This window comes from Panthera tigris, chromosome A1, assembly GCF_018350195.1.
Source record: "Panthera tigris isolate Pti1 chromosome A1, P.tigris_Pti1_mat1.1, whole genome shotgun sequence".
Lineage (NCBI taxonomy): Eukaryota > Metazoa > Chordata > Mammalia > Carnivora > Felidae > Panthera > Panthera tigris.
In genome coordinates, this window is record NC_056660.1 from 135,166,189 (window position 1) to 135,190,947 (window position 24,759).

The window sequence follows — 24,759 nt, forward strand, 5'->3', positions numbered from 1 at the left end:
TACTTAAAATAGAAACTGGCTATCTGGAAAGGAAATGGCCCTAGTTTACTCATGAGCTGATTAGCAAAACAAACCCAACATCACAAACCTTCGCGGGCAAAACAAAACAATGGAAAGCACGTGGGGTAGTTCCTAGGCGTGAATTGAGGCGGGGCGGGTCGGCGCCCAGCGTGGGCTGGCTACGCAGTGGAGGAGGATCCGGCGCGAGCGCACGCTCGCCCCTCCTCCATGACGCCACAGGCAGGCCCCGCCCCCAGCTGCCCAGGTCTCCTGTTATCTCTGCGGCTAGCCAGCGCCCCGGAAGCTGCCCCATCTCGGGGTCATGATGGGCAGCAAGATGGCGTCTGCCAGCAGGGTCGTTCAGGTAAGGAAATTTGGTCACTTTTCCGCACCGTGGGCGGTAGGGATGGTGCTGATTATAGCAAAGGCGCTGGGAAGAAAAGGCGGTGGCGGAGGCTGCGCGGTGACCGCGGCCCTGGGTAGGGCCAGCGGCACCGCCCGAGGATATGTGTGAAAATTGGACCTAGAACCCAATGAGTCGGGCAATGAGCCGGAGACCAAAGCTGAGAGTTCGAGCCAGGCCGCGGGAGTGCTGTGTATGAGCACGTAGGCAAAGAGCTGCTGCGCGGTCCCTGGACTGTATCCTGCCAGGACCTCAGTAGCCCTCTTAGAGGAGTCTGCGGGCTAGGCTGCCCTGGCAGTAGTCTCGGCCAATCGGCGTCTAGTATTGTCTGTGGTGTCCCGCATCAACCAATCGGAAGGAAGGCGGTAACGGCGCGTGGAAGGAAGCGAACGGTGCATCTGACCCAGTGTCCCTTCAAGGTCTTGGGAATGGCCAGAGAACTGGCCCCGCGGGCGGAGTCCTCACCCCAGGCGTATTCTCCCTCACCAATCCGAGCGTCTGGTTACAGGCTGGATGGGGACAATTGGAGGGGGGGAAATATATATTATTTAAGTTTGTTTGTAATAACATGTTTTGTTGTTACCCAAGTTTTTTTTTTTTTTTTGCCCTGAGTTTGTATTGGTAGCTAGAGGAACTTTGTTAATCCACACATCAATAAGTAACTCCTGGTAGCTTTTGTATTTGCTTCTTCAGTTGTGATCGCTAACTTAAATAGGACAGGTAAAGTTGGTATATAAAGGGACACAACCTCCACTTTTGTGGCTGTTGTACACAATCTCTTTTAAATTCTGGAAGTGTACTGTATGGTTTTTAACTTTGATATAAGAAGTGCATTTCCCTTTGTACAATACATGTCTTAAAAAGACCTTTTCTTAAAGTTGTTTCAGTCGAAAAGATAATCTTAGATCCTAGCCTTTGGTCCCATTGCATAATGATTCTATTACTCATTCAGTAGGTAGATATTAAGCATTAACTAATTAAAGATAATATGAGGATTAGGAGAACATTGGACAAAGGACTGGTTGGTATCCGTAATGTATAACCATACATGTTCATAATACATAGCTCAATTTTAAAATGGGTTAAAAAGTTGAAATGGCACAAAAGAAGATACACAAGTCTGTGAAAAGATGTTGAACTTCATTGCTTACCAGGAAAATACAAATTAAAACCAGGAAGTACTACTACATCTACCAAAATTATTCAAAGTTTAAAAACTGTCAGTACCAAAAGTACTGATGACAGTGTGAAGCACCTGAAACTCATCCATTGTTGTTAGGGGTATAAATGGAATAGCCACTCTGGAAAACTTTTGTTAGTCTCCAGTAATTAAATATAGCTTCCCTATGATGCAGTTTTACTTATAGGTTTATACCCAAGAGAAATGAGTGCGTATACCTACAAAGAGACTTAGATAAAAATGTCTAGCCACTTTATGCCATAATGACCCCCAAACCAGAAAAAATCCAAATGTCCATTAGGAGGATAAACAGATTGTGGTAGATTTATTAAAATGGAATAGCACACAGTAATGAACTACTAACTACTGATAAGGAAGAAAAAAAGATACTGTGAGATGCGCCGTAAGGAATGGTCTGTCTTCCTCTAACAGAGCTGCAAAGACTTGTACTCATATTCGTAATACAAAGTGGTTTTTGCTAACATTATGCAATAATTACATATAACCTTAGCAAAATTTATTGAGTATTTCTGTGTCAGGTCTGTACTCAGTGCTGAGACTATAGCACCAACAAGCCAGACATGGTGCCTCCATAGAACTTAGAATTTGGCTCTTAATTCATACCTTAAAGAAAGAGTAGTATTTCAACAAACTGGCACAAACTGATGGGAATTCATAAGGCATGGTGTCAATATTAAGTAGAGAAATTTGGCTCGACTATAAGGTATTCAGAAATAATTTTAGTAGAATAAGTTATAGGGGTGCCTGGGTGGCTCAAACTTTCTCTCATAGGCAAATCCCTGGTTCCTCCAAACATCGCTGTAAATACATGTACTCATTTGCTGAGTCCTACAATAGATTCAAAATGGTTTCAAAATTGCTATATTTATACAGCTACCAACACCAACATATTAAGTAAAAAGTTCAAGTTTTCTTAGGACTGTATTTATTATTATCATTGCTTTTAGATGAAAGTACAGAGTATAAGTACTATGAAAGTTATTTGGATTAGTTCCTTTTTTCCCCCCTTAGTTATGTTACCCAACTGATACACAGGTAGAATTGCTTCTTTGGGGGTGCCTGGGTGGCCCAGTCGGTTAAGTGCTGGCTTTGGCTCAGGTCGTGGTCTCAAGGTGAGTCTGAGCCTCACATCAGACTTACTGACAGTGTGGAACCTGCTTTGGATCCTCTATTTCCCTCTCTCTCCACCTGTCTTCTGCACGCACACCTGTGCACGCACCTGCACACACACTCTCTCTCTCCCTCAAAATAAACATTTAAAAAAAAGGAATTGCTTCTTTGTGTTTACATTTAGAATCTAAAAATTTTTTTAATGTTTTATTTTTGAGAGAGAGGAAAAGTGAGTGGGGCAGGGGCAGAGAGAGGGAGACAGGATCTGAAGTGGTTCTGTGCTGACAGCAGAGAGCCTGATGTGGGGCTCGAACTCTCAAAGCGTGAGATCATGACTGGAGCCAAAGTCAGACACTTAACCAATTGAGCCATCCACATGCCCCTACATTTAGAATTCAAAAGCAAATTTTGGGGCGCCTCCGTGGCTCAGTCATTTGAGCGTCCAGCTTTGGCTCAGGTCATGATCTCATGGTTCATGAGTTTGAACCCCACGTCTCTGTGCTGACAGCTGAGCCTGGAGCCTGCTTCAGATTCTGTGTCTCCCTCTTTCCCTCTCCAATTCACGCTCTGTCTCTGTCTCTGTCTCTCTCTCTTTCACAAATGAATAAACATTTAAAAAAAATTTTTGTTTAAGTAAATATTGAGGCGTCTGGGTGGCTCAGTCAGTTAAACGTCCAGTTCTTGATCTCAGCTCAAGTGTTGATCTCAGGGTCGTGGGTTCAGGCTCTGCACTGAGCATGAAGCCTACTTAAAAAAAAAATTTTTTTTTAATTTAAAATAAATAAAAAGCAGATTTTGAGAGAGGAAAATTTGAGCATAAGTTAAGTATTAGATGATATTAAAGAATTATTTTTAATTTATTGTGGTAAAATGTGGAGAGATTATGGTTTGACAAAAATCTTTTTATGTTAGTGATACATATGGAAGGTATTAACAGGTTAGAGGAGAGGGTTGGGATTTGTTTAATGGAGGAAGGGGTGATGAATTAAGATTGTCTCTATTGCTGTTGAAATTGTGTAATGTGTTTATCAGGGTTTATTTCATTTTTTGTTTATTAGGGTTTATTACAGTACTGGCTCTACTCATATATTTAGGAAAATGCCTTTTAAAAAAGGGGACACCAGGGGCACCTAGCAGCTCAGTCAGTTAAGCATCCAGTTCTTGATTTCAGTTCAGGTTGTGATCTTGCAGTTCATGGGTTTGAGCCCCAAGTCTGGCTCTGTGTCCACATTGAGTAGATTGCTCGGGATTCTCTTCTCTCCCTCTCTCTGCTGCTCCCCTGCTTTCTCATACGCATGTGCTCTGTCTCAAAATTAATAAATAAACTTAAAAAAAAAAAAAAGAGGAGACCAGTCTGGCAATTTAATCTATAAGGGCATATTATGTCATATTTTTAAGTGTGCGTAAGCATTGTTGAAATGGATTTTTCTCTCTTGTGTACGTATCATTGTTTAAGTGTGTGTATACATACTCCCATACCTATACAGTTAGTCCTGTCTTACAAATGGTCTCTGTTCACACTTGGCAAGTGTTTCCTCAACATTTACTGCATACCTGGCAGTACTGCAGAAGTGCTAGTTCTCCGACTCTGCCTTTTGCAGGAGATTAGCTGTCCTCTAATCATTGGCTTATTGATCTAGGAACAGAAAAGTACTTCAGAATACCTGGAGTAAAAGATGCAGAAGACAGAAGTGAGAAGTGAGGCTGGAGAGGGAGGGAGAGGCAGATCAGGATGGGCCTAGTGAATGCCAAATATGAGCTTGAAGTTTATCCTGAAAGCTGTTGAACATTTTTAAAGCTTTTAAATGAGGTGTTGATAGCGTATGGATAGAACATTCTTTGAAGAAGATTGGCTATGAAAAGGAAGAAATAGTTACTAGAGGGAGAATTGGGTTTCATTTTTGTTTTGTTTTGAGAGAGAGAATGTGTGTGACCAGAGAAGAGAGAGAGGGAGAATCCTAAGCAGTCTTCTTGCCCAGCATGGAGCCGGACATGGGGCTCAGTCTCACAGATTGACACACAGTGTGACATTAGAGTTTTGTTTTTTACCATTAGACTTGACTGTGAACTTATGCTGAGGGAGACAACTCTATTCCAGCATTTTCTCACAGGAGCACAATTATAGTGGGGTTTTCAGGCCAGTCCCAACAAGCCTATTTATTTCCGTATTCATATGAAATGTATATTATGTAGTGGAGTGCCTGGGTGGCTCAGTTGGTTGGGTGTCCTACTTTGGCTCAGGTCATGATCTCACAGTTCATGAGTTCAACCCCCACATCAGGCTCTGTGCTGACAGCTCAGAGCCTGGAGCCTGCTTCAGTTTCTTTGTCTCCCTCTCTCTCTGCCCCTCCCCTGCTCTCACTCTGTCTCTCTCTAAAAAATAAACAAACATTAAAAAAATTTTTTTTAATGTATTATATAGTACATATATACAAATATTTTGGAGATAAACATACAGCTCAATATCACTAGTTACAGAGCAACTTCTAGATTACTTTAGTTGAAAATAGTACTGTTCATTAGAGTCTTAGCATTGTATATTCAGAAAATTTCATGCTGAAAGGTCCATTTAAGTTTCTCTCTAGCAGGGGTGCCTAGGTGGCTCAGTTAAGCATCTGACTTTGATTTCGGCTCAGATCATGATCTCTTGGTTTGTGAGATTGAGCCCCACATCGGGCTGTGGACTGATAGCACAGGAGGGCCTGCTTGGGATTCTCTCTGTCCCTCCCATGCTCGTGCACTCTCTCTTTCTCAAAATAAACAAACTTAAAACAGGAAGTTCCTCTATAGCATTATCTAGAATTCTAGGGGTAAAACAGCAATACCCTGCAAATATCTGGGTTTTTTATTAATTTAATTTAATTTAATTTAATTTTTTAAATTTACACCCAAGTTAGCATATAGTGCAACAATGATCTCAGGGGTAGATTCTTTAATGCTCCTTACCCATTTAGCCCATCCCCCTTCCAGTAACCCTCTGTTTGTTCTCCATATTTAAGAGTATCTTATGTTTCATTCCCCTCCCTGTTTTTATATTATTTTTGCTTCCCTTCCCTTGTGTTCATCTGTTTTGTATCATAAATTCCTCATATTAATGAAGTCATATGATATTTGTCTTTCTCTGACTAATTTCGCTTAGCATAATGCCCTCTAGTTTCATCCATGTAGTTGCAAATGGCAAGATCTCATTCTTTTTGATTGCCGAGTAATAGTCTGTTGTATATATATATATATACCACATTTTCTTCACCCATTCATCGATGGACATTTGGGCTCTTTCCATACTTTGGCTATTGTTGATAGTGCCGCTACAAACATTGGGGTGCATGTGCCCCTTTGAAACAGCATACCTGTATCCCTTGGATAAATGCATACTAGTGCAGTTGCTGGATCATAGGGTAGTTCTATTTTTAATTTTTTGAGGAACTTCCATACTGTTTTTTCTTTTTTTTAGATGGGACTTTCTTTAAAAAAATTTTTTTTAATGCTTATTTATTTTTGACAGAGAGAGAGAGACAGCATGAGTGGGGAAGGGGCAGAGAGGGAGGGAGACACAGAATCCGAAGCAGACTCCAGGCTCTGAGCTGTCAGCACAGAGCCCGACACGGGGCTCAAACTCACAGACCGCGAGATCATGACCTGAGTCGAAGTCGGACGCTCAACTCACTGAGCCACCCAGGAGCCCCAAGGAGTCTCCAAACTGTTTTCCAGAGTGGCTGCACCAGTTTGCATTCCCACCAGCAGTGCAAAAGAGATCTTCTCTCCACATCCTCGCCAACATCTGTTGTTGCCTGAGTTGTTAACGTTAGCCCTTCTGACGGGTGTGAGGTGGTATCTCATTGTTGTTTTGATTTATATTTCCCTGATGATGAGTGATGTTGAGCATTTTTTCATGTGTCAGTTGGCCATCTGGGTGTCTTCTCTGGTGAAGTGTCTGTTCATGTCTTTTGCGCATTTCTTCACTGGATGATTTGTTTTTTGGGTGTTGAGTTTGATAAGTTCTTTATAGATTTTGGATACTAACCCTTTATCTGATATATCATTTGCAAATATCTTCTTCCATTCTGTTGTTTGCCTTTTAGTTTTGCTGATTGTTTCCTTCTCTGTGCAGAAGCTTTTTATTTTGATGAGGTCCCAGTAGTTCATTTTTGCTTTTGTTTCCCTTGCCTCCAGTGACATGATGAGTAAGAAGTTGCTGAGGCCAAGATCAAAGAGGTTTTTGCCTGCTTTCTCCTCGAGGATTTTGATGGCTTCCTGTCTTACATTTAGGCCTTTCATCCATTTTTGAGTTTATTTTTGTGTATGGTGTAAGAAAGTGGTCCAGGTTCATTTTTCTGCCTGAGTGAACTCAGGCAGAAACTCTCTATGTGTGTGTCTGTCTCTCTCTCTCTCTCTCTCTCTCTCTCTCTCAAAAAATAAACATTAAAATAAATTACAATAAATGAATGAATAAATAAAAATATTCGCAAATATGTGTTTCTATGGGTTTAGAAAAAAGACTAAAAGGGCCAACAAATGTTTAATCTGGTTTTTGTGGGTTTGGGGATTATAGACTGTGTTTTCTTATTTGTGGCTTTTCACCATTTCTTCCAAAGTTTTTACACAGAGCATGTGTTACTTTATAGTTGGAAAAAGGTTTTTTTAAATTACCTTTCTTTCTTTCTCTTTCTTTCTTTCTTTCTTTCTTTCTTTCTTTCTTTCTTTCTTTCTTTCTTTCTTTCTTTCTTTCAAGTTTATTTATTTACTTAGCTCATGAGCAGGGGAGGGGTAGAGAGAGAGGGAGAGAGGGAATCCCAAGCAAGCTCTAGGCTGTCTGCACACGATCCCATGAACTGTGAGATCATGACCTGAGCCAAAATCAAGAGTCGGACACTCAACTGACTGAGCCACCTAGTCACCCTAAATTAGCTAATTTTCAATATGCTTTTTATCCTGTTCTGCACTGCTAGATAATTGGCCGTGGTAGGAAAACAACATTCAATACAAGTCAGGACACTTCTAATTCTTACCCAGCAGCAGGGTAATATATGTCATACAACATAAAATCTGTGTCATCTTTTTTCATAGGGTTGTTTTGAGGTCAGTTGGTAGTATAGTAAAATGTCTTCTAATGTGTAAAGTCCAAAGGTATTATGAAGAGTAGATAAGAAAAATTAAAAGTTCATAGACCAGCTTTCCTAGTTGGGGAAGAGTAAAATAGCAATATTCAAGTTGCTGTCAAATATTAAGTTATTTTGTTTTAACAAAGGTATCTATGAAGTTCAGTACATTGTTTTTTTTATAGAGTTAATGAGTTTAGTGCTTCATCTTTTTTTTTTTCCATATATTTTATTTTTCCTTTAGGTAGTCAAGCCACATACTCCATTAATAAGGTTCCCTGACAGAAGAGACAATCCTAAACCCAATGGTAAGTTGTGTTTTAGGCTTTTTAAAAATTAGGTACAGATATATTTATACGTGAATATTCTATTATAGGCATTATTTCACATTTTAAAATCAGGGAGACCATTATAGCTTAGATCAAAACAGTTTATTAAGTTGCACATGCAGAAATTAACTTCTTATTACCTCCATTTAAAAAGGTAGTGACTCAATAGAACATGTCTTTGAACTTTTTTTAAGAGTTTATTTTGAAGTAATCTCTACACCCACTGTGGGGCTTGAACTCACAACCCTGAGATCAAGAGTCACGTGCTACACCAACTGAACCAGCCAGGCACCCCTGTCTGTGAATTTTTTTTTTTTTTAATGTTTATTTATTTTTTTTTAATTTTTTTTTTTTCAACGTTTTTTATTTATTTTTGGGACAGAGAGAGACAGAGCATGAACGGGGGAGGGGCAGAGAGAGAGGGAGACACAGAATCAGAAACAGGCTCCAGGCTCCAAGCCATCAGCCCAGAGCCTGACGCGGGGCTCGAACTCACGGATGGCGAGATCGTGACCTGGCTGAAGTCGGACGCTCAACCGACTGCGCCACCCAGGCGCCCCTGTTTATTTATTTTTGAGACAGAGAGAGACAGAGCATGAACAGGGGAGGGGCAGAGAGAGAGGGAGACACAGAATCCAAAGCGGGCTCCAGGCTCTGAGCTGTCAGCACAGATCCCGATGCGGGGCTTGAACTCACAGACCGTGAGATCATGACCTGAGCCAAAGTTGGACGCTTAACCGACGGAGCCACCCAGGTGCCCCGTCTCTGAATTTTTAATGATATTGTGATTATACAGGGAAATTTTTGTTCTTTGTTTTCTTCTGTCCTTTATTTAAAAGATTCTCTCGTGCTTACATTGGAGAGGTTGTGAGGCACAGTAGCCATTCTTTTAAAAAAAAATTTTTTTTTAATGTTTATTTATTTTTGAGACAGAGGGAGACAGAGCATGAATGGGGGAGGGTCACAGAGAGAGGGAGACACAGAATCTGAAACAGGCTTCAGGCTCTGAGCGTCAGCACAGAGCCCGACGCGGGGCTCGAACCCACGGACCGCGAGACCATGACCTGAGCCGAAGTCGGATGCTCAACCAACCGAGCCACCCAGGCACCCCCACAGTAGCCATTCTTATATTTTTCTCCCAGCTAACCTTTTCTTTCATTGACTGATATATTCATTCAGTCAGTAGATACAGACTGCCTTAGACCTGAGCAATCATTGATTATAAAGTAATTGAAGATTCTGAACAAGTCCTGTTTTCCCCTTATCCCTCACTTTTAGCAAATCCTTTGTCTCTGTTGTTTTTAATTAATTCCAGTATAGTTAACTTACAATGTACAATGTATTCAACAATTCTATACATTACTCATTGATCATTATGATTGTCCCTGTTTTTATTATAAGATATTTAATCTTTAATTCAGGGAGGAGTGGAAGAAGTTTTATAGGGATATTTTTAATTTAACTTATTGTAACTTTTTTTTAATGTTTATTCATTTTTGAGAGAGAGAGACAGAGTGTGAGTGGGGGAGGGGCAGAGTGAGAAGGAGACAAAGAATCAAAGTAGGCTCCAGGCTCCTAGCTGTCAGCACAGAGCTCAACACAGGGCTCGAACCCATGAACCGTAGGATCATGACCTGAGCGGATTTTGTAGGTTTAACCGACTGAGCCACCCAGATGCCCCTAACTTATTGTAACTCTTAAAGAATTAAGATACAGGTGATAAAGGGGGCACCTGAGTGGCTCAGTCAATTACGTGTCTGACTTCAGCTCAGGTCATGATCTCACAGTTCATGATCTCGAGCCCCACATCGGGCTCTCTGCTATCAGCTCAGACCCCACTTCAGATCCTCTGTCGCCTCTCTCTCTGCCCCTCCCCTGCTCATGCACACCCCCCCCCCCACAAAATATATAAACATTAAAAAATATATAGGTGAATAAAGAAGTATAAAGGTATTGAGAAAACTTATCTTCATATACCAACTTTCTTATTCCCTATTATATTACCTGTAAACACCACCATATGACAAAACTTAAGTGTGTAGATTATTCATATGGGTTATACTCTACTACCTAGAAATTTTATTATTTTATAAACTTGTTCAGTTTAGTAATTCATTAACTTAAAGCTTCTTCCTTATTTGTTTTAAAAAGAACTTTTTGAAATTATTTATAGCTACCCAATTTATAGCTACTCAATAATACATTTTAGAATTATACCCAGCATTTGAAGAATGACTTGATTACTCAATAATAGATCATTCAAAATAGTTTTCTAAGACACCTGAGCAATTTATTTCTCTAATTACATTTTTTTTCAGTATCAGAAGTGTTGAGATCAGCAGGACTACCATCTCACTCTTCTTCAATTTCACAGCATTCTAAGGGAAGTAAATCACCAGATTTGCTGATGCATCAGGGTCCTCCAGACACTGCAGAAATAATAAAAACATTACCTCAGAAATACAGAAGGAAGCTTGTGTCTCAAGAAGAAATGGAATTTATCCAAGTATGTCATCGCTCTTTATCATAGTACTGTGCAAAACACCTGAACATTTTTGGCTTTTGGAATTTCATATGCTTGTTCTTTCCATTCCTTGTCACAGTGGGTCCATAGCTAAGACCAAGATAATCAGTTAGGACAGGGTTATGAGAAATAAACCATGTACAAGCCCTCAGTAAAAGTACCTGAAGGAATATATATGTAGAAGTATAATATGTTAAGTAGCAATAGCTATAACCACATGAAAAAAAGCTCAGTAGAGTCCTTGGTAATTTTTCAATGTGAAGGGCTTATGAGGCCAAGAAATTTGAGCATCACCAATCAAGGTCAACCTTGAGTTCCTTCCTGATCAGAAATTGTTTACAACATTGATACAAGGGCCTAAGAGCAATGAAAAACCGAAATTGTTATTGAACACCTGATGATCATTTGCTTAAAATGGTGTAAATTTATATAATGTCCATGAAAAGATTTCTTCTGTAAATTTAAACCTAATCTTTTTGCTTTATTTTTTCCTTTTCAGCGTGGAGGTCCGGAATAATCACTGACCGTGTGGCTGCTGTTTGCCATCAAAGGAATAGTCTTTACAATAAAGGACTTCCAAAGTGGCACATGAGAAGCTACATTAAACAACTTGAATAAATATTCTGTTAAAAAAAATGAAATAGAAAATTTAGATGGACACTTGTATCTCCTAATATATGTATGTTGGTCAGCTTCTACACAAGCTTACCTAATTGTTTATATACTTATTAAAGTATACATTTTTAAATGTAGCCTATTAATTTACTCTTGATTATCAAGTATTATCAGTGTTGAGCTATTAAAAGCCCACAATATCTAGTATACTGTCATAGGTTTCCCATAATTTCACTTTTGTTTCAGTTTCCTTCCTTCCTTCCTTCCTTCCTCCCTCCCTCCCTCCCTCCCTCCCTCCCTCCCTCCCTCCCTCCCCTCCCCTCCCCTCCCTCCCTCCCCTCCCCTCCCCTCCCCTCCCCTCCCCAGCACATACGTAACTGGGGGAGTGGCAGAGGGAGAGAATCTTCAGCAGGCTCCAAGCTCAGTGTGGAGCCTGATGTGGGGCTCAGTCTCATGACCATGAAATCATGACCTGAGCCGAAATCAAGAGTCAGAAGTTTAACCTACTGAGCCACCCAGGCGCCCCTCAGTTTTTTTTAAGACATGGAAAGATTTATCAGATAGAATTGCTGCTTTTGGGAAGTGATTTTCCTGAAGTTGGATGAGGATCAGTGAAAGAATGACTCCATTATTTGTTCTTAATTTTCTTTATATTTTTCCATTCACAAAATTACTGGAGTATAACTAGTTTAAAAACCATATCCCACACTAAATAATAAAAACACAGCCAAGGTAAAACAGGTGACTTTGTGGTAGTAAAACTGGGAGTTAATACAAAAGATTATTTGTAACCTACATTCAGAAGAAAATGAATATAACATAGAAACATATAACATTGAATAGAAACTGCAACTTACTGTGTTATTAGGGGTGTTGAGAAAGTCTTATTCTTTGATTTATTTTACTGTTTTGTCATCATGTGTGCAAATTCTGATAACCACTAACTTTCTCAAACTTAATGTCTGAAAGCCTCTTAAAATCAACCTAGATATTTACCTTATTAAGGCAATTTATGAAACTTTAATAAGGTCTTACAATGCCAAGGGTATGTATTATTGTGAAACTAAAGCCTCACAAAGCTAAATAAATTTTCTTCCATACCTTGAATGATTTCTAGAATGTGCTTTAAAGAAGTCATCCTTAATAGTAAGGGTAGCTAGTGGGCAATAGACCGAGTCAAATTGTTGAGTATCGCTTAGTTGCCTGCCAATTAAGCTTTACTTTTTCTTTCTTTTTTTTTTTCTTTTTACTATTCCAGGGTTGTGGCCTAATATAAATATTGCCCATCTCAATTATCAAATATGAGACTGGTATTTGGTGGTAGCAATAAGCTATTCTGGTGATTCATAACATGATTCATGATTTTTTTTTTTAAACCTGTTTGGAAAGTTTTGTTAAAAAATATCACCATTCTCTTTTTTCTCTCTGTAATTTTTTCATTTCAGTAAAAGGAAGCCAAGGACAATTTTTTTTTTTTTTTTTTGCTTTCAGAAACAGAGTGGGTTCAAGTAATGAAGAGTGATTTGTGTACTACTGTGGGCCAGCAGTCAGGAACCCCATACTAGAACTGTCTGAAGTTCACCTTACTACAGATCCTACCATGAAAGTTGCAGTGAAAAAATAGATCACTTTTATAGAATCTTTGAACACAAGTATGACAAAAAGGCATATTCAGTGGGAGTTGGTGTCACAGGATGAGTTCCCAACAAGGATAGTATAGAAAGAATTCTGGCTTAGCTTTAAATAGCCTGTATTTTCATTTCAGAGTGAAGCACTTAAAATGTGTAACCATCAGCAAATTGCTGAATTTGTTCAAGTTTTTCAGTTTTCCTCTCCAATACTATACAGTGTGATAGGCGGGATCACAGTAGTGATCAGTACATACAAAGTATGTATTACTTTGTAGCAATTGAAAACTTAATGACTAAATACCCAAAATGTAGTGGCTAAAAACAACAATAATCAATAGCTCATGGTTTCTCTGGGTCTGGAATTCTGGACCGTTTGGTTTGGCAGTTGTGCTCAGTGTCTCTCATGAGGCTGCAATCAGATGCCAGAGAGGACTGCGGTTATCTGGAAGCTTGACTGGAGCTAGATTATCTACCTCCAGTGGCTCATTCACGTGGCTGGCAAGTTGATGCTGGCTGTTGGCGGGAGGCCCCAGTTCTTCCCCACATAGGCCTCTTCACAGGGCTACCTGATTGAATTCATGATACGGTGGCTGACTTACCCCAGAGCAAATGATCTATGCTTGCAAGGCAGGCAGAGCAATGCCTTTTATGATCCAGACTGAAAAGTTACAACACTCACTTCTGTCATATTCTACAGGTCACACAGAACAGCCTGTTTCACTGTCAGAGGAGACTGCACAAGCGCATTGATACAGAATGGAAGATTCATTGGGGCCATCATGAAAGCTGGCTATTGCTAATGGGTGCAAGTGCTTTCTAAACTGTATAATGCTATACAGATGACAAAAGGTATTTTATGCATACAGTGACCTAATGAATCCAGAATATGACCTAAACAACTGCCTTTTTACCCTACTTAAAATGTCCCCAGATAGGAATTACCTTGTCAACAGCATAGTATAATGTGATCATCAATTCATATGCCATGATATACTTTGGAGCCTCTAGCCTCACAGGTGTATCATCACATTTAGCTCACTACTTAGCTTATTGCTACTACAAGTGAGGTTAAATTAATATTAAAGTGAGGGAACTTTGAGGGAACTTTAAATTCTGTGATTCCCATATATTATTAGGTATGACTTGACACAATTAAGAGACAATGGTAAAGATGGTGTGTTTGTGTAATGTATGAGAAGTTTGCCTATGAACATATCAGAGCTCAATAAAAACCCAAGTGACAAAGAGCTGGAAGGTGACCAGTAATAGTTACGCAATGACAAACAGCACTGTCAGACCCTATTCTAAGGGTTTTGGAAATGTGAAGTCATTTAAGACTTGCAGCAACCCAATGAATAGTTGGAAACTAGGAACCAAAAGGTAAATACTTTGCCCAAGTAATAAATCTAGTGATTGAATATTTGTGGGGCCAGTACTCAAATGCAGGCAGTCTAGATCCAGAGCAAGAACTCAACCTTTACATTACCTTGACTAAATTATGAGTGTTGGTATTCTGCCTTTTTCAACTCTGAATATTCGCAACTCTTAGAAACAACAAATGCTCCAGCTCAAAACCTTGGAATTACTGTTTTGTTTTTCCTCCCCCCACAACCCATATCCAGTCTGTCAGTAAATCTTATTGGCTAGAAGCCAAAATGATACCACCTTACATAGCTTACTGCAATAATTCTTTCACAGGCCTTGATTTTTTTCTTGCCCCTTTAAGTCTATACTGCTGTCAGTGTAAAGGGCCATAGTGAACTTTAAAACAATCAGATCACATTACTTTGCTGAAAACTCTACAGTGGCCTTTTTTTTTTTTTTTTTTTTTTGGCAGTGTCTTTTCAGTGATGTCTTTTAACACCTATTTAAATTTTTTTTTTAACCTTTGTTTTCATTTTTGAGACAGAGACAGAGTATGAATGGGGGAGAGTCAGAGAGAGGGAAACACAGAATCTGAAACAGGCTCCAGGCTCTGAGCTGTCAGCACAGAGCCCGACGCGGGGCTCGAACTCACGGACTGAGAGATCACGACCTGAGCCGAAGTCGGAAGCTTAACCCACTGAGCCACCCAGGCGCCCCTTTTAATACCTATTTAAAACTGCAAGCCCTACTATATCCCTTTTCCTGCTTTATTATCTCTATAGGACTGAATTCTGTGTACCATATTTTATCTCCTTCCATTGGAAAGCATGGTTCCTTGTCCTTTTCCCTCCAGATTTCTCAGAGCCTGGCACATAGCACTCAATATACATTCGCTGAATAGTGAATTAATGTGTTGAAAACTTGTGCGAATCAAGGTTGAGTACTGCTCACAGTTAATAAGCACCTACTATGTCTAAACTTTCTGGATATCTGATTTACTCTTCAAAACCACTTATGATGTATCCTATTTCCATTCTACAAAGTAGAAAACCAATGATCAGATGTCTGTTCCACAGTACAAAATTCTTCAGCTGACTTGGAATTTTTTCTCCCGGTAGTGCTTCTTTACAAAGGACTGAAGTAAGAACGCCACTTGGCCAGCCCTAAGGAACTGGGTTCTCTTCTAAGTAACCTGAGATTGCGATGCTAGGCGTCCATAGCAACCGTGGCGCCCTGACGCCCTTGCGCAATTACCAGAAAGCGAGATTCGGCATAAAGAGGTCAAGCCTTCCACACTCATACGTTAAGCCCCGAACTCAGAACATCGTAGCAGAACGCTGACCCGTCTCCGGTAGTGAAAGAAATATCTAACTTAAAACCGTAACAGGGTTACAGTCACCACCTAAAACATTCCGCTTCCGGGACCAGCAGGCTGTGGCGAGCCGCGGCGCGGACTACGCGGAAACGCCAACAGGCCTGACTCGTGCAGCTTCCGTAGGGGAAGCTCTGGCCGGACTTAGCAGCATCCAGCTCAAACCGGAAGTAGGGGCGGAGCTAGTAAAGCGTCGGCTCCCCGTCAACGGAAGTGGTTGTTGGAGGCTCTAAGGTAGCTTTAAATTCTTGCTGTCTTGGGAGCTCGCCCTTTACAGTTGGAGTCGGGTTTCGTGCGACGGATGGCGGTGGACGTGAAGTCGCGAGCAAAGCGTTATGAAAAACTGGACTTCCTCGGGGAGGGACAGGTGAGGTTCCCGGGCGGGATTCGGGGGGACCTGAGCCGAGAGCGCGGAGCCGCCTGACACACTCGCACGTTTTCTGGTGGAAGTCAGAGGACTGGCCTGGCTTCTCCTTCTTTTTGGGCGAGTCTGCCCGTGTGTGTACCCTAGAGGAGAGCTCCCGAGTGGTCCTCCCTTTCTGAAGAATAGACTGGAACGGGCAGTTTATCACCTCACCACGTTTCAAGCAGCCGCGCATCTTCAACAGCCGTGGGGTGTTTGCTTCTCCAGATCTGAAAAAGTGACAAGGCAAACACAAAAGAGCTCCCACGAACTTAGATTGTTTCTGCTTTTCTCTCTAGTTTGCCACGGTTTACAAGGCCAGAGACAAGAACACCAACCAAATTGTCGCCATTAAGAAAGTGAGTTACCGTCTGTTATTTTTCCTGGAGTCTCTGAGCATATCTGTGTGTGTGAGCTCTTGCATGGGCTTTTTACTACTCTTGACCGTACTCTGCTCATGAGGAGTTATTTATGTCATTTTCGGGGAAGGTAGAATTTATTAGTATTTTGTGTTCCAAGATGGAACTCGGTTGAACTAGTTTTTTGTTGTTGTTCCATTAGTTGAAATAAAGAGGAAGCTGTATGTTACGTTTGCTTTTTAAACTCAGACGTGGGTAAGGGGGACAAGGACTCATCTGTTGGGTCCTTAGAACTATTTTAATATCCTTATCTTCCCAGGTCACCGTTTCTGCCACACCTGCATCCATTTTGTGCATCGTCTGTATTTTCTTTCTTTTTTTTTTTTTTATTAAGTTTATTTTGAGAGGGGGAGGAGGGGCAGAGAGAGGGAGAAAAAGAATCTCAAGTAGACTCTGTACTGTCAGCAGATTCGAACTCACAAAGCGTGTGATCATGACCTGAGCCACAATCAAGTCCTACAGCTTAATGGTCTGAACCGCCCCCGCCCCCCGCCAGGCGCCCCTCATCTGTATTTTCTGTGTACAGATTTTCCATGTAAGGCTTTTACGAGCATTATTATCATTTTAAAAAATTATTTTTGTAGCTTTTTGACTTGGATTCATTCAAGAAACTTCAGTCATATTTAGCTTATTTTCTACATGTCAGGCACTTTCACTTAGGTTTTTTCTTTTAGTCTTCAAAATAGCCATGTGAAATAAAGTATCCCTATATAATACTTGAGATGCCTGAGCTAAGAAAGATTAACTCGTCAAGCTGACACAGATCCTAACTGATAAAACTAGAATTTCAATCCAGGTGTTTTGATGCCAGGTTGCATGTTCTTTCCTGTGCTACTGAAATCAGTAACCCTCTGAAAGAGAGGCTGTTGTCACATTTCAGGGCCTGTTGGGGGAGGTGATCTCCACCTTCTTATTGTTCCTGTTGCTGTTTGAATCTGTTTCTCATTCAAAATTCCTAACTCCTTTGAAGCATATCCCCCTGATTCATTTAATGCCTGACTTCCTATCTCCCTTTGCACAGTTATTTTTGCTATTTTTGTCTTTTCACTTTTTCTGGCTTCTCTCCGCTTCATTTCCCAATTTATGTTCTGTAATCCAGCACTGTAGCTATTCCTGTGTAAAAGCCTAATCTATTCTGACCCTTTCTGAAGTTATGTTTTTATTTCTACCCGTGGTTCACTATATTCTAGCCCCACTGACCTTTCTGTCCCTTGAACACATTAAATTCAGTTCGTTCCCAGGATCATTGCAGCATCATATGCTGCCTTCTGGTTAGCATATTTTTCCTCTAAAACTTGGCATGACTGATTCCTAATCTTGAAAACTCACTCACATGTCTGTTCCACATAGAGGCCTTCACTGGTCACCCTTGTCTTCTTTGCCATATTTCTCCGTTATCTTCATAACATTTATCAAAATCTGAAGTCCTCTTATCTATCAACTTATTGTGTGTCTACTTCCACTCAAATAATACTTTGGTCTGTTGCCAGTAGTTTTGTAGACATTTATTAAAAATGTATTAACCTGGGGTGCCTGGGTGGCTCAGTCACTTAAGCGTCCAACTTCAGCTTAGGTCATGATCTCATGGTTTGTGAGTTTGAACCCCTGTGGGCTCTCTGCTGTCAGTGCAGAACCTGCTTTGGATCGTCTTTCTCCCTCTCTCTCTCTCTCTCTCTCTCTCTCTCTCTCTGATGCTCCCGTGCTCACGCATACATGCTCTCTCTCAAAAATAAAATAAGACATTAAAAACTATAAATAAAAAATAAAAATGATTAACCAGACTGATATAATTCCTTTAGTGTTAGTATATTGAGTTCTGTAGTTGTCTGAAAATCCTAGTGGGGTTTGTTTCGTTTGGGGTTTTTTTTGCTTGTTTTTAACGTAAGTTAGGATTTAAAATCCATCCTGTTTCTCTTTGATAGACTTTTACCCCTTGACGGTGACTCACAGTGGAATCTTCTTTTATTTATTATTTCTTTAATTTTGAGAGAGCGAGAGAGCAAGGGAGAGGGGCAGTGGGAGAGAGAGAGAGAGAAAATGTCTTATGCAGGCTCCACTCTCAGTATGGAGCCCGATGCAGGACTCGATTCCACTACATCGGGATAAAGACCTGAGCCAGAATCAAGAGTCAGATGCTCAACCGACTGGGCCACCCAAGTGCCCCGTACATTTATTTTTTTAATATCATGTTTAAGTAATTTCTGCCAGCCAGTAAGTATAAGGCTTGACTCACCATCCCAGGATCAGGAGTTACATGCTTTTCCTACTGAACCAGCCAGGTGCTCCTTTACATTTAATTTTTATTTCCAATAATACATCTTTGTGGTTTTAAAATAAAAGGCCAAGGCTTTTTAAGGTGCTTGACTCTTCTAGCCCTGTTTTTCACTCCTTGGAGCAATCACTTTCAACTCCTATAATTTGCCTCTGGTATTTACTTTTTTTTTTTTTTTTAATGTTTATTTATTTTTGATAAAAGAGAGCGAGAGAGACAGAGTGCAAGTAGGGGAGGGGCAGAGAGTGAGACACAGAATCCGAATCAGGCTCCAGGCTCTGAGCTGTCAGCCCAGAGCCTGACGCGGGGCTCAAACCCACAAACCACAAGATCATGACCTGAACCAAAGTTGGATGCTTAACCAACCGAGCCACCCGGGGGCCCCAAAATTTGCTTCTTTTTAAGCAATCTCTACACCCAACTTGGGGCTTGAACTCACAACCCTGAGATCAAGAGTCACATGTTCCACCTATTGAGCCAGCCAGGCACCCCTTTCTGGTATTTACTTATTTCTGTTTCATTAAATAATTTGCTTACATCGTTATTTCTTGAGACACCCCCCCCCCTCCCCCAAACCTCGTTTTAGGCATTCTTTCTGCTATAGATTTGATATTTTTGGACCTTCCCCTCCCAACACTCAAAATTTTTACTCGTTCATTTACTAACATTTGTGCTTAATTTTACAAAAAATGAATATTCTGTATTCTTTCACCTATTGTATCTTGGACTTTTAAGATGTCATAGAGGTAAGTGGAATATTTAATTTCTACTGAAATTTATAAAATAGCATTGGTCTCTACCTCATCTTTTTAAACAGACCATACTGAATTTATGTTTCCCAATTTATTTAACCAATCCTGTATTAGTGGCCTTTTGGAGTATTTTGTTTACTTGCTGGCTGGCTGCCTGCCTGCCTAACCCCCCATATATAAATTTTCTTTAGCAGTTTGTTTTTCTGATGCAGCATTATTTCTGAAATCTTCTACATGGATACTGTAGATCTGGTTTATTTATGATCATTGGTGATTAGATTTCATCATATGACTACAGTAAAATTTGCCCATCCAAATTCTTGTTGATAAACATTTAGGCTGTTTTGTTGTCTTTATGTTTTCCCTTAAAATAGCCCTATAGACATTCATATGTCTATATCCTATTCATGTGAGTTTCTTTAGAGAATATGTCCTTATTTGAAGCCAACTATGAATTATTATTCTTTTAGGGAATATATAGCATCAGCCTCACCACATATTGTTAGATTGCTCTTCAAAGTGGTTGGACTAGTTTGACCTCCTCCCCACATTCTTATCATATTTGTATTGTCAGATTTTACAACATTTGTCAATTACCTGCATCAGAAATAGTATATGATTAAAAAAAAACAAAAAAACAACAAAAAAAGAAATAGTATATGATTGTTTAAATTAATTGTTTAAAATAATTGTTTCAATTTCTCTGATTACCAGTTAGATTGATCATCCTTTCTTAGATTTATTAACTTTTTAGACTTTCTCCTATGAGTTTTTCTGTTAGCTTGCTTACATTTTTTCCTTCCTGTTGATTTGGTGGAATTCTTTATATATTCTGGGCATTGACCCTTTGTCAAAAATACGAACTACAGATATCATCTCCCAGTCTTCGACTAGACTTTTAGTTTATATATGGTATCTTCTGAAGCACAGAAATTTAGAATTCTGTTCTGGTTGAATTTGTCCATTTTTTTCCTTCATGGGTTTCCATTTTGTATGCTTGCCAACCTCCAGTTTGTAAAGGATTCTATTTTCTAAATATTTTAAAATACTGCTTTTCACACTTAGGTCTTTGTTCCATCTGGAGTTAATTTTTCTATTTTGTGTAATATGAGGATCCAGTATTTTTTTCCTTGCTGACCCAGCATAATTGATAGTCTGTCCTTTTCCTGGTGAGTTGTAACACGAAGTTCTGCATTTAGTTGTAGTGCCATGTTCCATTATATACTTGGATCTGTTTCCGGGCACCGTACTTTTTTTCCATTGATTGATTTTTTTCCATCCTTGCTCAAGTACTATAGTGTCTTTAATTATTACTGCCTTATAAAAAGGCTTGAAATCTGGTAAGTTGCACATACCTGTTTTTCTTCAAAATTACCTTGTCTACTTTATCTGCCATTTGGGAAATTTCTGACAATCAGAATTTGATATGAATTAGATATTACATGGTGCTGAGGCATTATTAATAATTTTGTAGGTATGAAATAGCATTTTGCATATGTAAGAAAATGTCTATTTTAGAGGTGCCTACTTAAGTACCTGGGGATGAAATGACATGAAATGTGAGGTTTGTTTTAAAACATTTTAGCCAACAGAAAGGGGGGCAGAGATTAATGATGTAGTAAGTGAGGGTCACCTGAGTGGCTCAGTAGGTTGAGCATCCAACTTGGTTGAGATCATCATCTCATGGTTGGCGAGTTCGAGCCCCATGTTGGGCTCTCTGCTGTCAGCATGGAGCCTGCTTGGAATCCTCTGTTTCCCTCTCTGCCCTTCCACCACCTGCATGCGCTAGCATACTCTCTCTCTCTTTCTCACAAATAAACATTGAGGCACCTGGGTGGCTCAGTTGGTTAAGTCTCTGACTTTGGCTTCAAGTCGTGATGTTGAAGTTCTTGAGTTTGAGCCTGGCATTGGGCTCTGTGCTGAATGCTCGGAGCCTGGAGCCTGCTTCGGATTCTTTCTCCCTCTATCTGTGCCCCTGTACCACTCGCGCTTTGTCTCTCTCTCAAACATTAAAAAAAGTAAACATTTTAAAAATAATAATAATGAAATAAGTGTGGCAAAATACTGATAATTGTTTAATCTGGGTGATGAAGTAGATGACTTCATGAAACTAAGGTATTTTTCCTGTGGTTGGAAAATGTAATAATTTTGGGGGCACCTTCCTGGCTCAGTCGGTTAAGTGTCAGACTTCGGCTCAGGTGGTGATCTCGTGGTTCATGAGTTCAAGCCCCACGTCCACCTCTGTGCTGACACCTCAGAGCCTGGAGCCTGTTTCAGATTCTGTGTCTCCCTCTCTCTCTGTCCCTCCCTTGCTTGCTCTGTCTCTTTCTCTCAAAAATAAATTAAAAAAAATTTTTTTTAATCCAGAAAATTAATAATTTTTAAAATTGTTCTTAGCTCCTTAATATCCCATGTAGAATTTAGAATCGATTTGTCTTCTTTCTTTCTTTCTTTCTTTCTTTCTTTCTTTCTTTCTTTCTTTCTTTCTTCTTTAAATTTTTGTAATCTTTATTTATTTTTGGGAGAGAGAGAGAGAAAAGCAGAGCTCCAGCGGAGGTGGAACAGAGAGAGAAGGAGACAGAATCCGAAGCAGGCTCCAGGCTCTGAGGTGTCAGCACAGAGCCCTATGTGGGGCTTGAACTCATGAGCTGTGAGTTCATGACCTGAGCTGAAGTCAGATACTTAAACAACTGAGACACCCAGGTGCCCCTGTCACTGTTCTTTAAAAAATGTTGTTGAGATTTGGATTTGGTTGCATTGAACTTAAAGAAAATTTATGTATTTGGTATATTTATGATAGTACTGAGTTTTGCTGTCCATGAATGTGGCATTTGTTTATTTTGGTCTCATTTTTAAGCATGTTTTAATATTCTTTTATAATTTAGTTTTGGAAGGCTTAGCACATCTGTTGTTAGATTTATTCCTAAAGTGCCTTATATTTTTTGATGCTATACTAGTCTATCTTTACATAAAAAGTTGTGTCTGTAGTATTCTAGGGAGATGTCTTTCTATGTCTTTTAATCTATATTTTTTATCATTATCAAGAATCTTATTTTTTTAATTCCAGTATAGCTAACATACAGTGTTACATTAGTTTCTGATGTACAATATAGTGACTCAACAATTCTATATGTAACTTACAGTTTATCATAAGTGTACTCTTAATCCCCTTAACCTATTTCACCCATTCTCTCTACCTTCCCTCTTTGTTCTCTGTAGTTAAGAGTCTGTTTCTTGGTTTGTCTCCTTTTTTATTTGAGTTTGTTTTGCTTCTTAAATTCCACGTATGAGAGAAATCATACGGTATTTGTCTTTCTCTTACTTATTTCACTTAATGTTATAGCCTCTAGATCCATCCATGTTGTTGTAAATGGCAAGATTTTGTTCTTTTCTTTTTTGTGGCCGAGTAATAGTCTATTGTGAATATATGTACCACATCTTTATCTATTATTCATCTGTAGATGGACACTTGGGCACTTGAGTTGCTTTTGTTGGGCTTTTGTAAATAATGTTGCAGTTAACACAGGGGTGCATATATCTTTTTGAATTAGTGTTTTCATATTCTTTAGGTAGGTAAATACCCAGTAGTGAAATTACTGGATCCTGTGGTAATTGTATTTTTAATTTTTTGAGGAACTTCTGTACTGTTTTCCACAGTGGCCGCAATCAGTTTGTATTTAGTTTTTTAGGTACAATAGCTTTTTCAGAAGTAGTTCTTTTTTATTTTGTTTTGTTTTTTAGTATTCTTGATTGCAGTTAGTCATTGTATAAAGCAGTGAGTAAGAGACTGGTGTAAGCCTGAACCTATTAATGCAATTTGTTATACTTATTTTTTTATTGTTACACTTATTAATGGTAACAACAGTTAAACCATTTTTTGTATTCCTAATTTGTAATTTTGCTTTTTAGAAACTGTTTCCCTAAGAGCATATTATTGGGCATATTAATAAACATGTTACTTTAGAGGCGCCAGGGTTGCTTATTTGGTTGGTTGAGCATCCGACTTTGGCGCAGGTCATGGTCTTGTGCATCTTGAGTTTACGCCCTATATTGGGCTCACTGCTGTCAGCATGTAGCAGCCTTTGAATCCTTTGTCTTCCTCTCTCTGCCCCTCCCCCACTTGTGTGGGCCCTCTATCTCAAAAAAAAAATACATAAACATTTTTTTAAAACATGTTATTTTATGTTTATATGTTATGTGTTTCCTCCCAAATAGGCTACCTTGAAGTGATATTTTTGTTTGTTAATCAGGATGCCCTCAGTTACTTTTCCACATTTAATCTTGCAAAGATACAGGAGACATTTATTTTCTTAAGTCCATTATTTGAATGTATAACTTAAAAACTTAAAGAGTGAGGAATGGTAGGTACTTGATCCTTTTCTTATATTGTTAATTTTGCTTTTCAAATTCGTGATTTGGACTCTCTTCTTGCTTACTAGCTACATGTAAGTTGCTACATGTTTTTACTGTGGCTATGTATTTTAAGTGTTTGTATTTTATGCATGAAGTCTAAAATAATTTAACACATTTTTAGTGTTTGTTTTTTTTTCCCCCTCTACCAGATTAAACTTGGACATAGATCAGAAGCTAAAGATGGTGAGTATTTAATGTAATCTGACCAAACAGGATAAGTGTTTCTTCTCACTGAGGAAGTTCAAGTATTAGTGTTCTAAGTGGCTCTGGGTAGAGTTTTTGCAGGGTGCTAGAAGAGTGGACTCAGGATAGAGACAGGATATCGGTGATATCCACCATTTGGTTGTTAAGAGTCATGTAAGTCACTCAAGTCATCTGAGTAAATGGAACATAGCAAAGTTATTTATCAGTGGCTTGTCTTGCAGCCTTCATTACTGTTTAACGTGTTGTTGTAAGCAGTTTATTCTTTATCTTAGCTTTTAATTACTTTAAAAATTCAGGATATAACTTCATAGAAGTACAGAAAACTCTCTGGAATAAATGTATGGAGGAAAATATCTTTATCCCTTCCACACCCTTGTGTGCTATAGTGTTAAGTCTTATTTAGTCATCGAGAACTAGTTTTTATAAAAAGGATCCATCATCTATTTAACAGCTAGTACCAGATCTTATTTTAAATTAGGAATTCTATCTTTTGTTTTGGGAAAGATACTGTCTTACCACTGTTTTGCTGTTACCATCAAGAATCTGTTGCTAATATTCATAATGTAAGAAGGAGGAAGCTCTTGACATATTGCCTTCATGTTACAAGATGACACCTGTTATTCCAGCAGTCTTCTAAAGTGATATGC

The 24,759-nt window shown here is 39.3% G+C and overlaps 2 protein-coding genes across 10 annotated transcripts in view; both read left to right on the forward strand.

Moving 5' to 3' along the window:
* Positions 1-218: 218 nt before the first annotated feature.
* Positions 219-11,572, forward strand: MRPS36 (mitochondrial ribosomal protein S36). The gene is made up of 4 exons (XM_007079881.3): positions 219-364; positions 8,058-8,121; positions 10,461-10,648; positions 11,166-11,572. Exons 1-4 carry the CDS (start codon positions 323-325, stop codon positions 11,181-11,183), a joined length of 312 nt encoding a protein of 103 aa, XP_007079943.1. The 5' UTR covers positions 219-322; the 3' UTR covers positions 11,184-11,572.
* A 4,069-nt stretch (positions 11,573-15,641) lies between these two features.
* The window catches only part of CDK7 (cyclin dependent kinase 7), a 62,391-nt gene continuing 53,273 nt past the window's right edge, over positions 15,642-24,759 (forward strand). For 4 of the 9 annotated variants that reach the window (XM_042987797.1, XM_042987792.1, XM_007079877.3 and 1 more), the window contains exons 1-3: positions 15,645-16,016; positions 16,352-16,411; positions 24,058-24,091. In XM_042987797.1, the coding sequence (XP_042843731.1) occupies positions 15,951-16,016; positions 16,352-16,411; positions 24,058-24,091 (160 nt within the window). In that variant the 5' untranslated portion in view covers positions 15,645-15,950. Of the gene's footprint in view, positions 16,017-16,351; positions 16,412-24,029; positions 24,092-24,759 lie in introns of all 9 variants that reach the window. The other 5 variants (XM_007079879.3, XM_007079878.3, XM_015536567.2 and 2 more) reach the window with 4 other exon arrangements.

Excerpts from the sequence above, each read along its gene's own strand:
- MRPS36 (XM_007079881.3), top strand. The coding sequence starts at position 323 with ATGATGGGCAGCAAGATGGCGTCTGCCAGCAGGGTCGTTCAG. Across the intron at positions 365-8,057 it reads CTGCCAGCAGGGTCGTTCAG|GTAGTCAAGCCACATACTCC; the intron begins GTAAGGAAATTT and ends TTTTTCCTTTAG. Across the intron at positions 8,122-10,460 it reads AGACAATCCTAAACCCAATG|TATCAGAAGTGTTGAGATCA; the intron begins GTAAGTTGTGTT and ends ATTTTTTTTCAG.